This window comes from Penicillium paradoxum (genome assembly GCF_028828445.1).
Source record: "Penicillium paradoxum strain IBT 22861 chromosome Unknown utg000005l_segment0_segment0, whole genome shotgun sequence".
In the NCBI taxonomy this organism is placed as follows: Eukaryota; Fungi; Ascomycota; class Eurotiomycetes; order Eurotiales; family Aspergillaceae; genus Penicillium; species Penicillium paradoxum.
In genome coordinates, this window is record NW_026643183.1 from 466,052 (window position 1) to 480,224 (window position 14,173).

Below are 14,173 nucleotides of genomic sequence, written 5' to 3' on the forward strand. Positions count from 1 at the left end.
TTGGCTTGTTGAACGAGTTCGATTCTGTAATGGGGAGTGTTCAAAGGAATCGGTTTGTGAGATCTCACTGGCCCAGCGAAATTTCCTCAACGCAGCATAAATCACAACCTCGGAATAGTGCAAATCACCCTCAGACCTTCATGAACTTCGTAACCGTGAAAAAAAGGGCATTTAGTAACCACCGTTGTATCCACCCTGGCCGCCGCCGTAGCCACCTTGACCACCACCGTAGCCCTGGCCGCCGCCGTAGCCGCCCTGACCACCGTAGCCACCGCCGCCGTAGCCACCACGGTAACCGCCGCCGCCGAAGCCGCCGCGACCACCACCGGCAGCGCGCTCAGTAGCCTTGTCAACACGGATTTGGCGACCGTCGAATCTGCAAAGAGATGACCGTTAACAGATGTCGACTCGATGCCGCCACGTCGCGTCCGAAGTCACGACACACCATGATGCGCGCTCGTTCAAACGCGAGATTTGGGATCGCTCAGAGTTAGGAGTTAGCTTGCTTACTCCTGGTTGTTCATGGCGTTCATAGCAGCAGTAGCCTCATCTTCGTTGGAGTAGCGGACGAAACCGAAACCGCGGCTGCGGCCAGTATCACGGTCCTTGACAACAGTCTAAAAAAAAAAACAAAGAAAAAACGTCTTAGATTTTGCCAGGTGTCAGGTTAGGAGATTAAATGGCGACTCACAGCATCCTCAACAACGCCGAATTCCTCGAAGCGCTGGCGCAGACTGTTGTCGTCTGTGTTCCAGGAAAGACCGCTAGAGATGATCAGCAAGCGCGCCAGGGAGTTTGGGGAGCGCTCTTACCCAATGAAAAGCTTCGACATTTTGATGAAAATACGTGGAGAGAAGCAGAAGAGAAGGGGGGAGAAGAGAGGTGTAAAGAGGGGCACAGCCGAGCCTGGTCTTAAATACAACCCGGGACGGAACAACATCACCCCACAGACTCCTCGTTTTTCAGGCGCCGCATTTGATTTGGGTGATTTGGTTTTGAACGGTTGAGAGCGCTGCTTGGCTTTAAAAGAGGGTGTTCTTTGTGTATAACCTCTGCCTCGAATATGAAGTCGGCCCCGGTGCCCCATCGCCAGGTGGATCCCCCATCCCCACGCTGTCGACGGTGGCGCCCTAAGACTCGCACCTGTGCCTGGTTGTTTTGCCATTGTAGTCCAATGTACCTCCGATCCATGCATGTGTACATCCATGGGGTAGTATGATAGACTAAATATAGAAAGACCAGAGTCGCCCTGTCGGCGTCATCATTATCCGATTTGCATCACCCCACCTTCATCAGAAGTATAAAGTCCCTCCAACACAACCTTCCATTTCCCACTTCCCATCCAACTTCTCTCGATCAAAATGCCCGTCACTGAAATTACCAGGTCCGTATCCCCCACAGTCTCGAGCCGGAAAAACTGACCCCTCCTCTAGCAAAGCCGACTTCATGGACAAGATCCTCGGCTCCGAGGATCCTGCTATCCTCGACTGCTACGCCGAATGGTGTGGTCCCTGCAAGATCGTCGCGCCCAAGCTTGATGCATGGAGCGAGGTCTACCCCCAAGTCAAATTCTACAAGGTGGATGTCGAGAAGGTTGAGGATGTTGCACAGGAGCTCGGTGTGAGGGCGATGCCTACATTCATGCTCTTCAAGGGAGGACAGAAGGTCACCGAGGTCGTTGGCGCAGTTTTGCCAGCCATTGAGGAAGGCATCAAGTCTCTGCTTTGAAAAACGTGAAAAAAGACTTGGTCGACTGGTCGCTTTTTTCTTCTCATCTCTGCCATCGACCAAAAATTGTTCAGCGTGTGACTCGATCCGGTTATTGATCAGTTATCATCCTCTTCACTACTTTTTAATGAACATTCTTATGGGGATTTCTCGCAAATCTGGCTAGTATGATATCTGTAGGGTCTCGTTATTGCTTGAGCATTGGGCTTCGGTGTATACGACACTGGACCTTCACCGTGCAACCCTGAGAGAAAATCTCAAACATCAGCCCATCAATGATTCGCCTCCAAAATACCATTCATGTACTCTCCCATATTCTAGTCCGCCATACACATCGACTGCCGCGTCTCCTATATACTCCGGGCAATCAAAACCCGGAATCATTCAAATAAGTCGGCGGGATGGTCGGCCAAGCATCAACTCCATCCAACATAGCCAAGACCATCCCTCCACTCTGATGAACCTGGATATGGCAATGCATCAAGAAAGCACCTGGATTAACAACATGATATCGTAAGGCCAGCCAAGTCGGCCCCGTAATCGATATCGGCGTGTTATAAGTATCCCGATACTGCGGTGTCTGCAAATTGAAGCTCCCAGGAATCACCTGTACCGCCTCCGCCACCGAAGACCAATCAAAAGTGCCATTCCCTTGGCCAATGATGAAATGTTTGTTTGAGTGCTTGTGAATCGGGTGCGCAGGCTGCAGAATCGTATCGACTTGGATGATCAGGTCTACCCAGGTATTGTTGTTTGTTCTGATGATCAGGTCGCTGGGGATGGAGGACTGGTTGAAAAGCAAGGGCTGGGATTCTTCGAGCGCGAGCCCGTAGCTGGAGTTGCCGAGTCTCCAGCGGTAGGCGGTGCCGACTTGGCTGACGTGGAGGAAGAATGTTTGGGCTATGTTGTTGGATGGGGCCATTGCGGGGAATGGGACGACTAGTGACTCGTTGAGGAAGACGGTGTCTGTGGTGGCAGGCTGGTTGTTGACTTGGACCCAGGGGTTGGAGGGTCTGTTCAGCTCGGGCTGCCCCTGGTAACGCATGATTGCGGTTGTGTTGAGGATCTGGTTGACGCTGGCGCTGACCATGCGTATGGTGTAATCGCCTCCTGGTTGATCCAGGGGGACTAACACAGAGTAGCGGTTTGAGTTCGGGATACTGACTGCATTGACCTTTCTGGGTTCGATATACCGTCCGTCAATGGCATAAACCCACATGAAGTGCTCGTCAATTGAGAAGGTGAGTTGCAGCAAGCCGGCCGTGCTGATGAGATCCCAGCTCACGTACTGCTGGCTTGCGTTGACAGTGAAGATCTCACGGGGCCCTTGAGACGGCACACAGCCCTCGAACATGGTTGGGAGTACAGCACTGTAGTTTTTCGGAAAGTCAAATACTCCATCGGTGATGTTTGGTGGGAAACACCTAGTGGGAATGTCAGTCAACTCATGTATTCACCATGATCCATACTTTTCGAGATATTCTTGAATAAGACTATAAGAGATCCATGTACCCACCCCAAATCCGTTAAGCTCCCATTACCAATCATCCCCCTCTGGGCGGGTGTTGTCAATGCGTCAATCTCAGCGCGCGGCAGACAAGTGATTGACCCTTTCCCATTGATGAGCAAAGCGTTGGCGCAGAATGCGTCTGTACCAGAGGCTACCTCGGCAGCCCAGATCTGCTCCGATTTAAGCACACGCCATTCCGAAAGCAAGACAGGGCGTGTCCCACGCTCTGCGTTGACCATAGCATTCAACTGGGCGGGATTGGTTGTGATAAGGCTGAAAGGTTTTTCCACCGCAGGAGCCGGAGTGATATAGATAGGTCCAAATAGTCCATCTTCAAGGGAACCACGGTGATGCGCATGATACCAGTAGGCGCCGTACTCGGTTGCTGTCCATCTATACAAAAACGAAGTGTTTGGTTTGATAGATCTTTGGGAGACTCCTGGGACTCCATCAGACCAAGGCGTTCCCAGTTGTTCAATGCCTATGATATGATCAGTCCATGAATGTGCAAAATTGTCAATTGAACCAAATTCTTACCATGGAAATGGATAGTGGTATTGAATGGGCATCGGTTGTCGACTAAAAACCGAACATCGTCACCCTGATTGATCTGCAGAGGTGGACCAGGAAACTGGCCATTCGTTGAGATTACTGGCCTAGTTACTCCTGCGACAGTTCTGTTCGACCAAGTCAACGTAACTGGGAAGAATACCGTAGCCGCAGATGCCCATTGAATGAGGCATAGAAGCCGAAGAAAGAAACCTCCCAGCGAAATCTCCATTGCTGAATATGAAACACGACAGGTAATCTACACCAAATTGAATGTGCTGTTGCGAATAGTCCCTACTTTCCATGAAACTGCTGTGCCCTTATATGGGGCCAGGGAGAGCCATAGGACGTTGCATGAGAACATGCGTCTCAATTCCGTCTGGAAGCATAGTATGTGGGTCTATCACATCAGATACAAGACCCTCCATGGCAGCTGCTTGCTTGAGATCCCGTAATAGCGCAGAGCAAAGGGATAGTCTATGTCCATGGTGTCATCGGGGACCACCCTCTCGGGGGCTATGCGTAGGGAAACTCCGACCGATTATTGATATATTGGTGATGGGTCTTAGATCGAGTTTTGGAGCTAATCCAATAGCAAGTAGTGATAAAAATGATACAATATACTTGAATCTGCGCTAGCGAAGCTGATTGATCATAGCATGCTGCGAATGAAGAACTCAAAGGTTTGGGGGGGGATTCAGATCCCAAAGAGCCGGTAATTTCGAACAGTAATGTGGAAATACTGCAAGGGTTAGCCTGGGACTAAATTTGTCGCGTGTAAGCCAGAAGCTCTAAGGTCGGTCCGAAACAGGAAAATTTGAGCCTCGGCACGTTGCGATGGCGTATCCGAGACGAATCGCGCGTGGTAAACACAAAGCTTCCATAGCTATGAGGGAGAAGCCTGACTAGATCAAAGTTTCGGCAGCCTGCATGTCAGATAAATACAAGTCAATATCGCGGCTTTGGAAGATGAAGTCTCGGTCTCGATCATCATCAGGCCAGGGGTCAACCAGTCATAGCGAGGTGGAATCGCAAAAGGATCAGGCAAACGCTCAATCCTGGACAGAACATGGACGCCACGTGCTTCGAAATGTATCAAAATCAAAGTATGCGTTTCTCAAGGATGAATCAAAAGCTTTGGTTGTAGGATTGAGTGCAGGGTATTTGGAACGAGTTGGATTCCAAATTGACCCATTCACAAGAATCGGTTGAAGCTGCCTGGATGGAGCTGTGTTCTAAAACGAAGAGAAAGTAAAAAATGTAATAGATTTTATTCATTGTCGTCCGTATAGTTTAAGATGCGAATTATATGCCATTGAACAAAATGAAATCAAAGAATTCCGTAAATAACTTTTTTTCGTGCGATGCAAGCATCGGCATCGAGAAAGATAATGACCATCACGAGCATCAAAAGTTGCCAGGATTGCCAAAAAATCCAGCTAGGCCATGTTGGGTACCATCTGATACAGGCAGGTGGCCCTCTTTGAAATTCTGAATGACCATTGGGTCTGGAACAGAAACCTCACTCTTAGGAGGCTGGGAAATAGCCTGACTGAGTAAGCTGGTGTTTTGCCATCCTTGTTGTCCGGCACATTTTTGACCATCAGCGCCAGCTATATGCAAGCCTTCCAAATCATCGGAGTTAATTTCGCCATAGCTGTCATTCAGTCGTTGCAGAAATTCGGGATCGAAGCCCATTTGTACCAAAGGGTCAGTTGCCATTTCTCCTGGCACAGATGCAGTGGTCGGAAGACTACTAGCCCAATCCGTAGAAAATGACGGATCTGCGCCAGCTGAAATCATCCCTGCACTACCAGCATAGCTGCCTGAAAAGCTCCCCGGTCGACTGGGTCCGGCGGAGGAAAATCCAGTTCCAGGAAAAGCGTGGCTTCGAACACTGGGGCTGGAGACTGCAGGGCTATAAATGGCAGCACCTTGGCATAGTGTTCGAGCTAACATATTCATCTCCCGGGGTGCAGCGCGAAGGCCACCATTGACAGCAAATGGGGGTTGCATCCCCAGATCAGCAAACTGGAGGTTCTCATTTTGCACGGCAGTTTGCAATCCGCAATCACGCTTTAAGACGTTCAGCCAAACAATATTGTCTGCGCAGGTCTGGTTCCAAGGATCGTCACACCCATAGATGACAGTGCGAGCTTCTGCTTGTATCATCTGATCTGTTGGAATAATGCCTTGGGCTTGTTGGTTTTGTATATAGACAGTGAGTTCACGAGAAAGACGATGGTAGCAATTGACATCGGTAGGGACAGGAAGCTTGAGTGCCGAAGCATCCCAATCATCTCCCTTAGCTTGCTCAGTGACCCAGGGATTAGGGGATCGCCACTCATAGTCAATCATATATGGAGGAATGGCGTTTTCGACACGAGCTTGAATGGAAGGGTCAAAGCCCCAGTCCCCTTGCCATTGAGCCATGCTGGCTCCATTTTTGAAATGGCCAGCCAAATGGTCCACCCGGTCTTTCCAAGTTTGGAAAATAGTGCCGCAGAATCCACAGCGGGATTTAATCTGTGTGATACTACTTTGCCATTTCTCCATGCACGGTTGGAACTTGGCGTCGTGCATCAGGCGGAGGTGTTGGTTGAGATGATCCTTACGGTAAAATGTTCTCTCTTGCACTGGTTTCTCCTGACAGCTGATGAAGTTATGTTCTTCGAGATGTTCGGCGTCTGGATTAGCTGCCAAGCAGAAGACACAAAGCGGTATACCGTTCTCGTCAACTGAACCACCATGGGGAGAACAGGTCCATTTGTCCAAGATGAGATGGATAGATTTCTCGTGCCGCTGCCAGTCATACTTAGCATGGAATGAGTCGGTACAGAAGGTACATTGGAAAGGACGAGCAGATTTAGCTTTTGAGTGGGCCAATGTGTTGGCAGGTACTGAAGTCTTGCGGCGACGGCGACGTTCCTTGCGGTCCATCGAGCCAAATGATAGAGATGATCGGTGAGAGAAGGCAGAAGCAAAAGAAAGGTCGGATATAGATGACCGACTGGTATCCAAACTACTGGCAGAGGCGGTGCACAGTATATGTTCGGAGCTAGCATCCAGGCTTGACTCATTGTTACTAGACCCAGGACGCCGGGGCCTCACGTGACTCGATGGGGCCCGGCGTGGACGCGAGGGATCGAATGGCGGATTGGCCAAAGCACGGTTAATATCACTGATCGTGGCGGCTTCGTTTTCGGGAGGTGAGTATTTCCAACGCTCGAGAGGTGTCATGAGAGATACGTCGACAGACTGCTTCTTGGGGATGTCCACCGCTCCTGGGACGGGAGAACTGCTTCCAGATGAGGAGCGAACTTTCCCGCGCCGCCTAGCATTGGCGAGCCAGTTGGCAATTTGAGTTCGCGTCAGACCGGTGTCTTGCTTGAGGTCGTCCTTCTCTTGCTCGGTGGGATAAGGGTTCTCGTTGTGGTCTCGCAGCCAGCCCTTCAAAATGCTGATTGCCTTGCGTGAGAATCGAGCGCCGCTTTTCTGAGATCTGGCATCTTGGTCATTTGAATATGCGTTGTATGAGAGTGATTTGAGGGCTTTCCTTCCCGTCAGGCTGCCCATGGGAACGTGGGCATTCTCTGACACACTATGTAATGTCTGGAGGAACTTTCCAGAGGTTTTGGCATGGGTAAAACTGCATTCACGATAGAGTGAGATACAGCAGGTGCAACCATAGTTAAGGGCACCGCGCTTTGCAACAAAGCAGTCCAGTCCCATTCGCCCGCAAAAGTCGCACGGTTCCTGGGCCCGGAACATGGGATAAACTCCATCGGAATCGATGGCTTGTCCGACATGCATTTTGGACTGGTTCAGTACCAGGTCATTGGGTAACTCAGATACCTGATCCTGCATCAAGTCATTGAGGTCGGCTTCTTGTTCTTCGGCGTCGCCGAGTTCAATATCAATTGAAGCGACGTCTTCATCTTGCTGGTAAGAGCCGTGCGCAGACGAGGCGCCCTCGAAATCAAAGTACTCCATGTTGCAAACAATCCCAGAGAGAAATGTTGCACAGCGAGCAGTGTTTCAGGGTCAATCTGGGGTTTGAAGAGAAGGAGGACACGGTGGAAAGAGGAAAAGAGTCGGTCAAATAGAAACTGGCCGAAGCTGCCTTGGTCCGGGGTAAGAAAATGCCCACGCTAGATGGCTATGTAATCAGGTTGGGTGGGGCTTCGTGAGCTTGGAACCACCTGGACCACTCATCCGCAAAGACAAAGTGGTCTTATCAGTAAATCGGCATGGGCCACACCAAGGCAACCTCTCCTGTCCGCAGCAAGCATTGCGGTCACAAGGAAGGGCGAAACAACACATCGTATGTTATTGCCGAGCTCGGGGTTTGCAACTATCTCATCCGACGTGGGAGGGCCAAAATGCAGAAGGAGTTCCGAGTGGATGACCAGGATCAAAACGGTTCGTGCATCTGCGCGCCCTTCGAATGACAACGCCAAGCCTAATCGGGATAAGCGCAACCAATACGGGGGTCGCCAAGAACTCCGGTGGGCTTCAGGGAGAAATGATTCATCTCTCCCCGCGATATCGGACGTGGTCTGCTTTTTGAGACCACACTTTTAACCCTTATGTTTCCATTGAATTTATTTGAGTTCTCAATGTGGCGCACACCGTCCTTGGTATGTTCCATGATTGTGGAGTCGATTCCCGAATGAATATCATACGAAAAGGCGGCGCCGAACACGAGATATATATCTGTCGGTAATGTGAATACTCCGTACTCCCACCGAGTTTGAGTGATTCGAGCCTCCACGTCAACGGATACGAGACCACACGAGTCAAAACGAGCCTCTACAAGGATTCACCATCACTATAGGTGTTGGCCTTACACTTGGACCACCCTTCTGCCCTTGGCTATAATCCACAAATCATGCAACATAGCCCGACATACCTCATTCACTAGGATGAAAGCAATGTAAGTTCCCAACCGTGGCCATTCCCCGTACTTCAAGATTGGATTTCTACAAACAAGAAATCGATACCTGGTGTTACCGAGTCGAGGTTACATTTGACTGCCTACATGTGGGCATCAGGGATGCGAGATATCTCGGCAGCATCTCGCAACATGGCACCGTCTTTGCATGTCGGTCCGTACGAAGTACATAAGCACAGGATCCTGACATAAGAGTCCCAAACCGACTGTGATCTCCAAAGAATATGTCAAATCACTATTGCAAGAGGTTTGCCGTGGCCACTGGAGGCTCCACTCCATCCCCACCCCACAGAGGCCGATACATAATATTATTTTCGGCCCGAGTCTTCAACAAAATCCGATATGGTGTAGTGGCTAACATCGCCGTCTCTCACACGGCAGCCGGGGGTTCGATTCCCCCTATCGGAGGCTGAAGCAGCGTTTCAACATTATCCGATATGGTGTAGTGGCTAACATCGCCGTCTCTCACACGGCAGCCGGGGGTTCGATTCCCCCTATCGGAGACAGAAGAAGCACCTGTTTCATATACTTTTTTGAAGCATATTTTTGTGCTATGGCGGCAACGTGTAAAAATTGGCGGGCAGCCACACAGAAAACAAGCACCTGGCTCATTTCCTCAAACTTCTTTCTTTTCTTTTCTTTTCTTTTCTTTTTTTTTTGGCTCTGACTTCATCTAATGGAATAATTAGTCTATAAATCAGGCAGAAAGCAATTGCTTAAAGCCACAAAATACCTAAAAAATACCTAAAAAAGTTCGATATTCAGAGTCTTTAAGATCAACTAATTGCTCCCATATGCCCCTCTCTTTATCAAAATTTACACATAGAAAAAGCCCTTGCCATGAATTAAGGTTTTCTCCAGGGACCAGCACTTCCCTGCTGCCAAGCTATAGATCCCACGAAAGGGGACAACATACCCGTTAAATGGACCTCTCAAAGACACCACAAGGCCTTAAACGCGGCCGATTATACGAAAGATCCAGTCTGCGAGCCTGCTTTCCAGGTGGTTATTCCAAAGTTAGGTACGTTACTTATTAAGGTCCATGTCATCATAATTATAGTTCAGACGCCGAGAATTTCTACCGGCTCGAAAATACATGACGTACAACATAGGCAGTCAATTCGATTTCGCTTGGAACGAGCTCCTAAGCGCTATCTACACACATTCGCATACATTCTTCTTTCCCTGTTATAAACTACAGGTACTCTAGGAATTCGGGGATGAAGAATCTAAGTGTCGAGAAACCTTTCATTGATATAAGCTAAAAAGGCATATATATACATGCCTGGCAAATCTTGGGCACAACGACGTTCTTTCCATATACCAAAGAAAGCAAATCGACTCGGCGGATCATTGCATATATACTCCGTACGTGTATGCAAAAAAATAAAAAAAATTCAACTCCGATAGGGGGAATCGAACCCCCGGCTGCCGTGTGAGAGACGGCGATGTTAGCCACTACACCATATCGGATTGTTACATTGAAGAATTAGTCTGATTCAGTTCAGACCCTTCTGGTTTAGCGCTGACAGTCCCTGTGCGTGCCCGCGCCTGGTTCTATAAAGACCCCTCCATCGCCCCAGCTGACTTCTATTTATTTTTCGCCCGCCCGCTTCTCAGCTCGCCCGTCTTCGTCCCGTGCTCTGCTGATGAGGCATTTCTGCTATTGATCCGGATCGCCGAACTCCGTAACTTCTGGTGTCCCTTGCTCGACCCCTCAACTGCAAACTGCGCTGCTTTCGCTCATCTGGCCCCATTCTCTCAGCTCCCACCATTACAATCGACATGAGGCAATTTCGCTCTTGGTCTGCTGTGCCGACCTGTGGATCCGTCGCCTCACACGCCCATCGGCTAGCCAATCGTTGACCTTCCGTGCATCTACGTACACGCCCGACGCCCCTTTTAGATAATCGCCTTTGCGAAGCGGGGCTCCAAATCTGCCTTGCGGATGCGAAGGCCGCGCGGGACACTTGTCAGCCTGGTCTGATAGCGTTCGCATCATTTCGGGATTCAAGGAAGGACTGATGGGAACGACTGGCGAGCAGAGCTCAATCAATCTAGTGATGATGACATTGGGCGATGATGCGCAGACTTGCAGTTCTCTAGGAATAGCAGCATCATTGTGGTATGATCTCGGGAATGCGGCCGTCCAAATCCCGGGGATCTACGCAGTCCCGACCCGTGTCACCAAATGCGCTCTGTGACCGAAATCCGTCGGTTGCTCTAGAGCTTGTGAAGGAGGGCAGTCCCACCCCGGTCTTCCTCAGTTTGAAACGACACAAATGCCATCAGCCAAGGTTGATAAGGCCCTTACTCGACCTTTACATCCCCAAGGCAGGTTTAGAGCCCCGCTATATAAAGGCGATTGTCCATAAATGGCGCAGGGTAGATACATCGCTGCCCTTAGGCCACTTGACCTGTCCAACAGATCCAGCCGAGTGATGATGAGATAGTTCAAGTGCTGAAGGGAATGACAGCCTGAACGCAGATCGGACCTTACCCTTCACCTCCAGGGCCCAGGACAGAAGACGGAACGCGCAGGACGGACGAACACGGAGACAAACGGGCCGCCCATCATCTCCAGTCCACGCGACGCTATTGCTACAGGAGTAAGCCATGTTTCCTCATCCGTCTATCTCGTCCTCTATACCAATCAATCGAGAGTGCGTGCTGGCAAAGCGGCTAGCTTTGTAAGTTGGCGGGTTGTCATTGCTGCTAAGGTAACATGTAATCTCGGTCTGGTCAAAGACGACACTACTGCATGAAGCGGAGGCATAGCAGAGATCTATGCAGTTTTCAAGGGTTGAAACCGACTCGATGTTGAGATAAGGCGTGTAGTGGCGCATTCTATAGCACATGTAGAAAGTCTGGTTATCTTGTAAGCGGCTGACTCGATGCTGACTCGATAGAAAGATATTAGAGATACCGTATAGGCTGACATAGATTTGACCATTGGCCTCGGGACAGGTCATGCTGCAGCGGCTAGTTGTTATACTGGGCTGCTTGGTGGCGGGAGGGATAGTCGAGAAGGCATAAAACTGGCTTCCGTAGGAGGTTGGTTGGAAATATCCGTAGTCGAGGAGATTACAGTAGAGGGTGGAGGGCTCGAACGAGACACCAGAAACCGTCAAACAAACAGTACACATAGCTGAAAGAAAAAAGGTTTGCCGCAGAACCGGAGAAATTAAACTTTCTTGGTCAACATGCGATCACTATCAAGTTACTCTTCTACCCTCACATTTCTTTTACCCTTTGTCCCCATCTCCAAGCTACCTGCCATGGATTCATCAATGGAATATCTCACCGATCTTGAAGGAACACAGGTCACGTTTGATGCCGTTGCGGAACCACCGTTCAACTTCCCCGCCCAGAAATGGATAATACTTGAGAAGCTCGGGGAAGAGTCGAATCGCCTGACAAAGGAAGACATCACCGCGGAGCTCGGACCCTCAGACACCACCGGGAAGTTCCTATGCCGACCTGCCAGTGAGGTAGACGACAACAGGCGCGCATTTTTACGCATTTACCAACAAGTTCCTATAGCTGGAACTGAAACGAAGAAGGCCGCCGTACGGGCTAGCCAGGCCGTCGACACCCCTCCTGACCATCCAGAACTGATCGCTTTCCGGACATTCATAAAGCTAGACTGTGACGTTGTTCCTCGACTACTAGGCTATCAACAGCGCCAGCAAGACCACGACGAGGGTGTTCCCGGGGGATATATCACATACATTCTATGGGAAAAAGTCGCCGGCGAGTCTCTTAATTTGACCGAATTCTGGAGGCTCCCCTTTGCCGATCGCCAGGCCATCCGCGATCAGTTTCGCCAAGTCTATACGTATGATTATCTAGTGACCACAGCAAAACATTGGGCTAACAGAGAGCAGAAGGTTTTTACTATGCGGTTACATGCCATGCATGGCTGGTCCATCGAAGATCATTTATGACAAGTCTAGTGGTCAAATGTGTGTCTATGCGAGATTATCCATGTGGAATATTATAATCTAACTATCTCTAGGCACATCTGCGGTTTCAAACTCGCATCTCCGTTTGACGAACCTCAACAGTGGGGTGATATTAACTACTTCCAATACGGACTCATCCAACCCTCCGATAGCCGATTCGACTGGGAAGGAACACCACCCGAAACGGCGGATTGGATCGAAGATGTCAACGGCTGGACGTGGTGAATATGGAAACAACCACAGCGGGATACAGTGCGAAGTATGATCCGCCATCTTGTTCCTTCCTGGCTGGCTTAGTAGAAAAATATGAACCAAGGGATTGCTGCAGGTGCAATAAAGGCGTACTATGTCAGATGTTACTTGCAATTTATTGAAATCTGTCTTCATTGTCTCAGGTTCTTGCTTGCATGACTGTATTTGCTATACACGAAAGTATTTGGGCAGCACACTATGATTAACGCCGTCTGATCCATTGACTGCGAGGAGTGGGATTGGAAATCGGCCCCTGGGCTTCAGCAATGGTAGCAAGATACAGAAGACATTGATTGAAGGACAACACAGGTCCGGTAGACTGATTTTCGGGGTCTAGAGGCGCATATCTGACGGATGATTTGATCACGGGGGAATGCTCAATTCTCCAAGTTGATCCGACCTGACTTTGTCGTAAGAATATGGTCTGGCGGTAATTGGTGATGAAGCCATACACACAACCAAGGTCTAACATGTATGAAATAGGTTGCGCAAGGACCTCTCGCAACAAAGTTGAATTTGTAGCACACAAGTCAAGTCGATGCTCCATCAACCACGGTACCTTGACTTCGCCGACAACTCTTAGTTGCTGCGCATTGGCGTTTTGCAGATCGGGTAAAGAGAGCATGACCACGTCGGGGGTCTTGCTGTATGCAAGTCCAGTGGACTTGAAGTCCCCTAGTGCTATATTGATTGATTGAGCCTCGAATACTGCACCAAGGACCTGTCCAGCAGCTTGCTGGAATCGAGCATAAACCCCGGCCTCATCTCCGACGAAAACTTTCTCATTGGTGAGATTTCTGGCTTGGATGCTGATCTGAATCACCCGGTTACTTCACTGCTGTGTATCGTAGACATTTTTGACAGAAGTAGTGAATCCTGTCCATGGCAGAAGTGGGCCAACGAATCGTATTTTATGAAGCGCGCTTGACGTCGTCCGGTTATCACTGACGAGGAGATCGGGGAGAGGTGAGACGATAATGTCACGGGGGCGTTTCACAGAGGGCATCGTCTAGAACTTGTTTGCTTGAGAGGCTGTCAGTATGAATTTCAAATGCTAGCGACGCGCATAATTTCATACAGTCACAGTGTTCAAGATCGAGTGATGCAGTGGTGCAAGGATCGGGACTTGAGCTAGGTGGTGAATCGATCTGGTCGTAGAGGGGACTGTCTGAGTCGCTCAACGTGGTTCATCATCCACCTCTTTCCAATTTCACC

The 14,173-nt window shown here is 49.7% G+C and overlaps 8 protein-coding genes across 8 annotated transcripts; 3 read left to right on the top strand and 5 right to left on the bottom strand.

The window, feature by feature from the left end:
• Positions 1–171: 171 nt before the first annotated feature.
• Positions 172–832, bottom strand: N7457_005211 (RNA recognition motif domain-containing protein; the record flags this gene model as incomplete). The annotated part of the gene is made up of 4 exons (XM_057176256.1): positions 172–376; positions 511–617; positions 692–764; positions 813–832. The coding sequence occupies 4 exons, from the start codon at positions 830–832 to the stop codon at positions 172–174; spliced, it is 405 nt and encodes a 134-aa protein (XP_057030558.1).
• Positions 833–1,361: 529 nt separating this feature from the next.
• On the top strand, positions 1,362–1,728 carry N7457_005212 (thioredoxin family protein; the record flags this gene model as incomplete). Its single annotated transcript, XM_057176257.1, has 2 exons — positions 1,362–1,384; positions 1,434–1,728. The coding sequence occupies 2 exons, from the start codon at positions 1,362–1,364 to the stop codon at positions 1,726–1,728; spliced, it is 318 nt and encodes a 105-aa protein (XP_057030559.1).
• Positions 1,729–2,095: 367 nt separating this feature from the next.
• On the bottom strand, positions 2,096–4,019 carry N7457_005213 (multicopper oxidase; the record flags this gene model as incomplete). Its single annotated transcript, XM_057176258.1, has 3 exons — positions 2,096–3,152; positions 3,245–3,719; positions 3,776–4,019. 3 exons carry the CDS (start codon positions 4,017–4,019, stop codon positions 2,096–2,098), a joined length of 1,776 nt encoding a protein of 591 aa, XP_057030560.1.
• Positions 4,020–5,194: 1,175 nt separating this feature from the next.
• N7457_005214 (putative homeobox and C2H2 transcription factor) lies at positions 5,195–7,780 on the bottom strand (the record flags this gene model as incomplete). The annotated part of the gene is made up of 1 exon (XM_057176259.1): positions 5,195–7,780. One exon carries the CDS (start codon positions 7,778–7,780, stop codon positions 5,195–5,197), a length of 2,586 nt encoding a protein of 861 aa, XP_057030561.1.
• Positions 7,781–8,037: 257 nt separating this feature from the next.
• N7457_005215 (uncharacterized protein) lies at positions 8,038–8,238 on the top strand (the record flags this gene model as incomplete). Its single annotated transcript, XM_057176260.1, has 1 exon — positions 8,038–8,238. The coding sequence occupies one exon, from the start codon at positions 8,038–8,040 to the stop codon at positions 8,236–8,238; it is 201 nt and encodes a 66-aa protein (XP_057030562.1).
• Positions 8,239–11,365: 3,127 nt separating this feature from the next.
• On the bottom strand, positions 11,366–11,887 carry N7457_005216 (uncharacterized protein; the record flags this gene model as incomplete). The annotated part of the gene is made up of 1 exon (XM_057176261.1): positions 11,366–11,887. The coding sequence occupies one exon, from the start codon at positions 11,885–11,887 to the stop codon at positions 11,366–11,368; it is 522 nt and encodes a 173-aa protein (XP_057030563.1).
• A 132-nt stretch (positions 11,888–12,019) lies between these two features.
• Positions 12,020–12,931, top strand: N7457_005217 (uncharacterized protein; the record flags this gene model as incomplete). The annotated part of the gene is made up of 3 exons (XM_057176262.1): positions 12,020–12,579; positions 12,629–12,706; positions 12,760–12,931. The coding sequence occupies 3 exons, from the start codon at positions 12,020–12,022 to the stop codon at positions 12,929–12,931; spliced, it is 810 nt and encodes a 269-aa protein (XP_057030564.1).
• Positions 12,932–13,160: 229 nt separating this feature from the next.
• Positions 13,161–13,813, bottom strand: N7457_005218 (uncharacterized protein; the record flags this gene model as incomplete). Its single annotated transcript, XM_057176263.1, has 2 exons — positions 13,161–13,755; positions 13,782–13,813. 2 exons carry the CDS (start codon positions 13,811–13,813, stop codon positions 13,161–13,163), a joined length of 627 nt encoding a protein of 208 aa, XP_057030565.1.
• Positions 13,814–14,173: the final 360 nt, after the last annotated feature.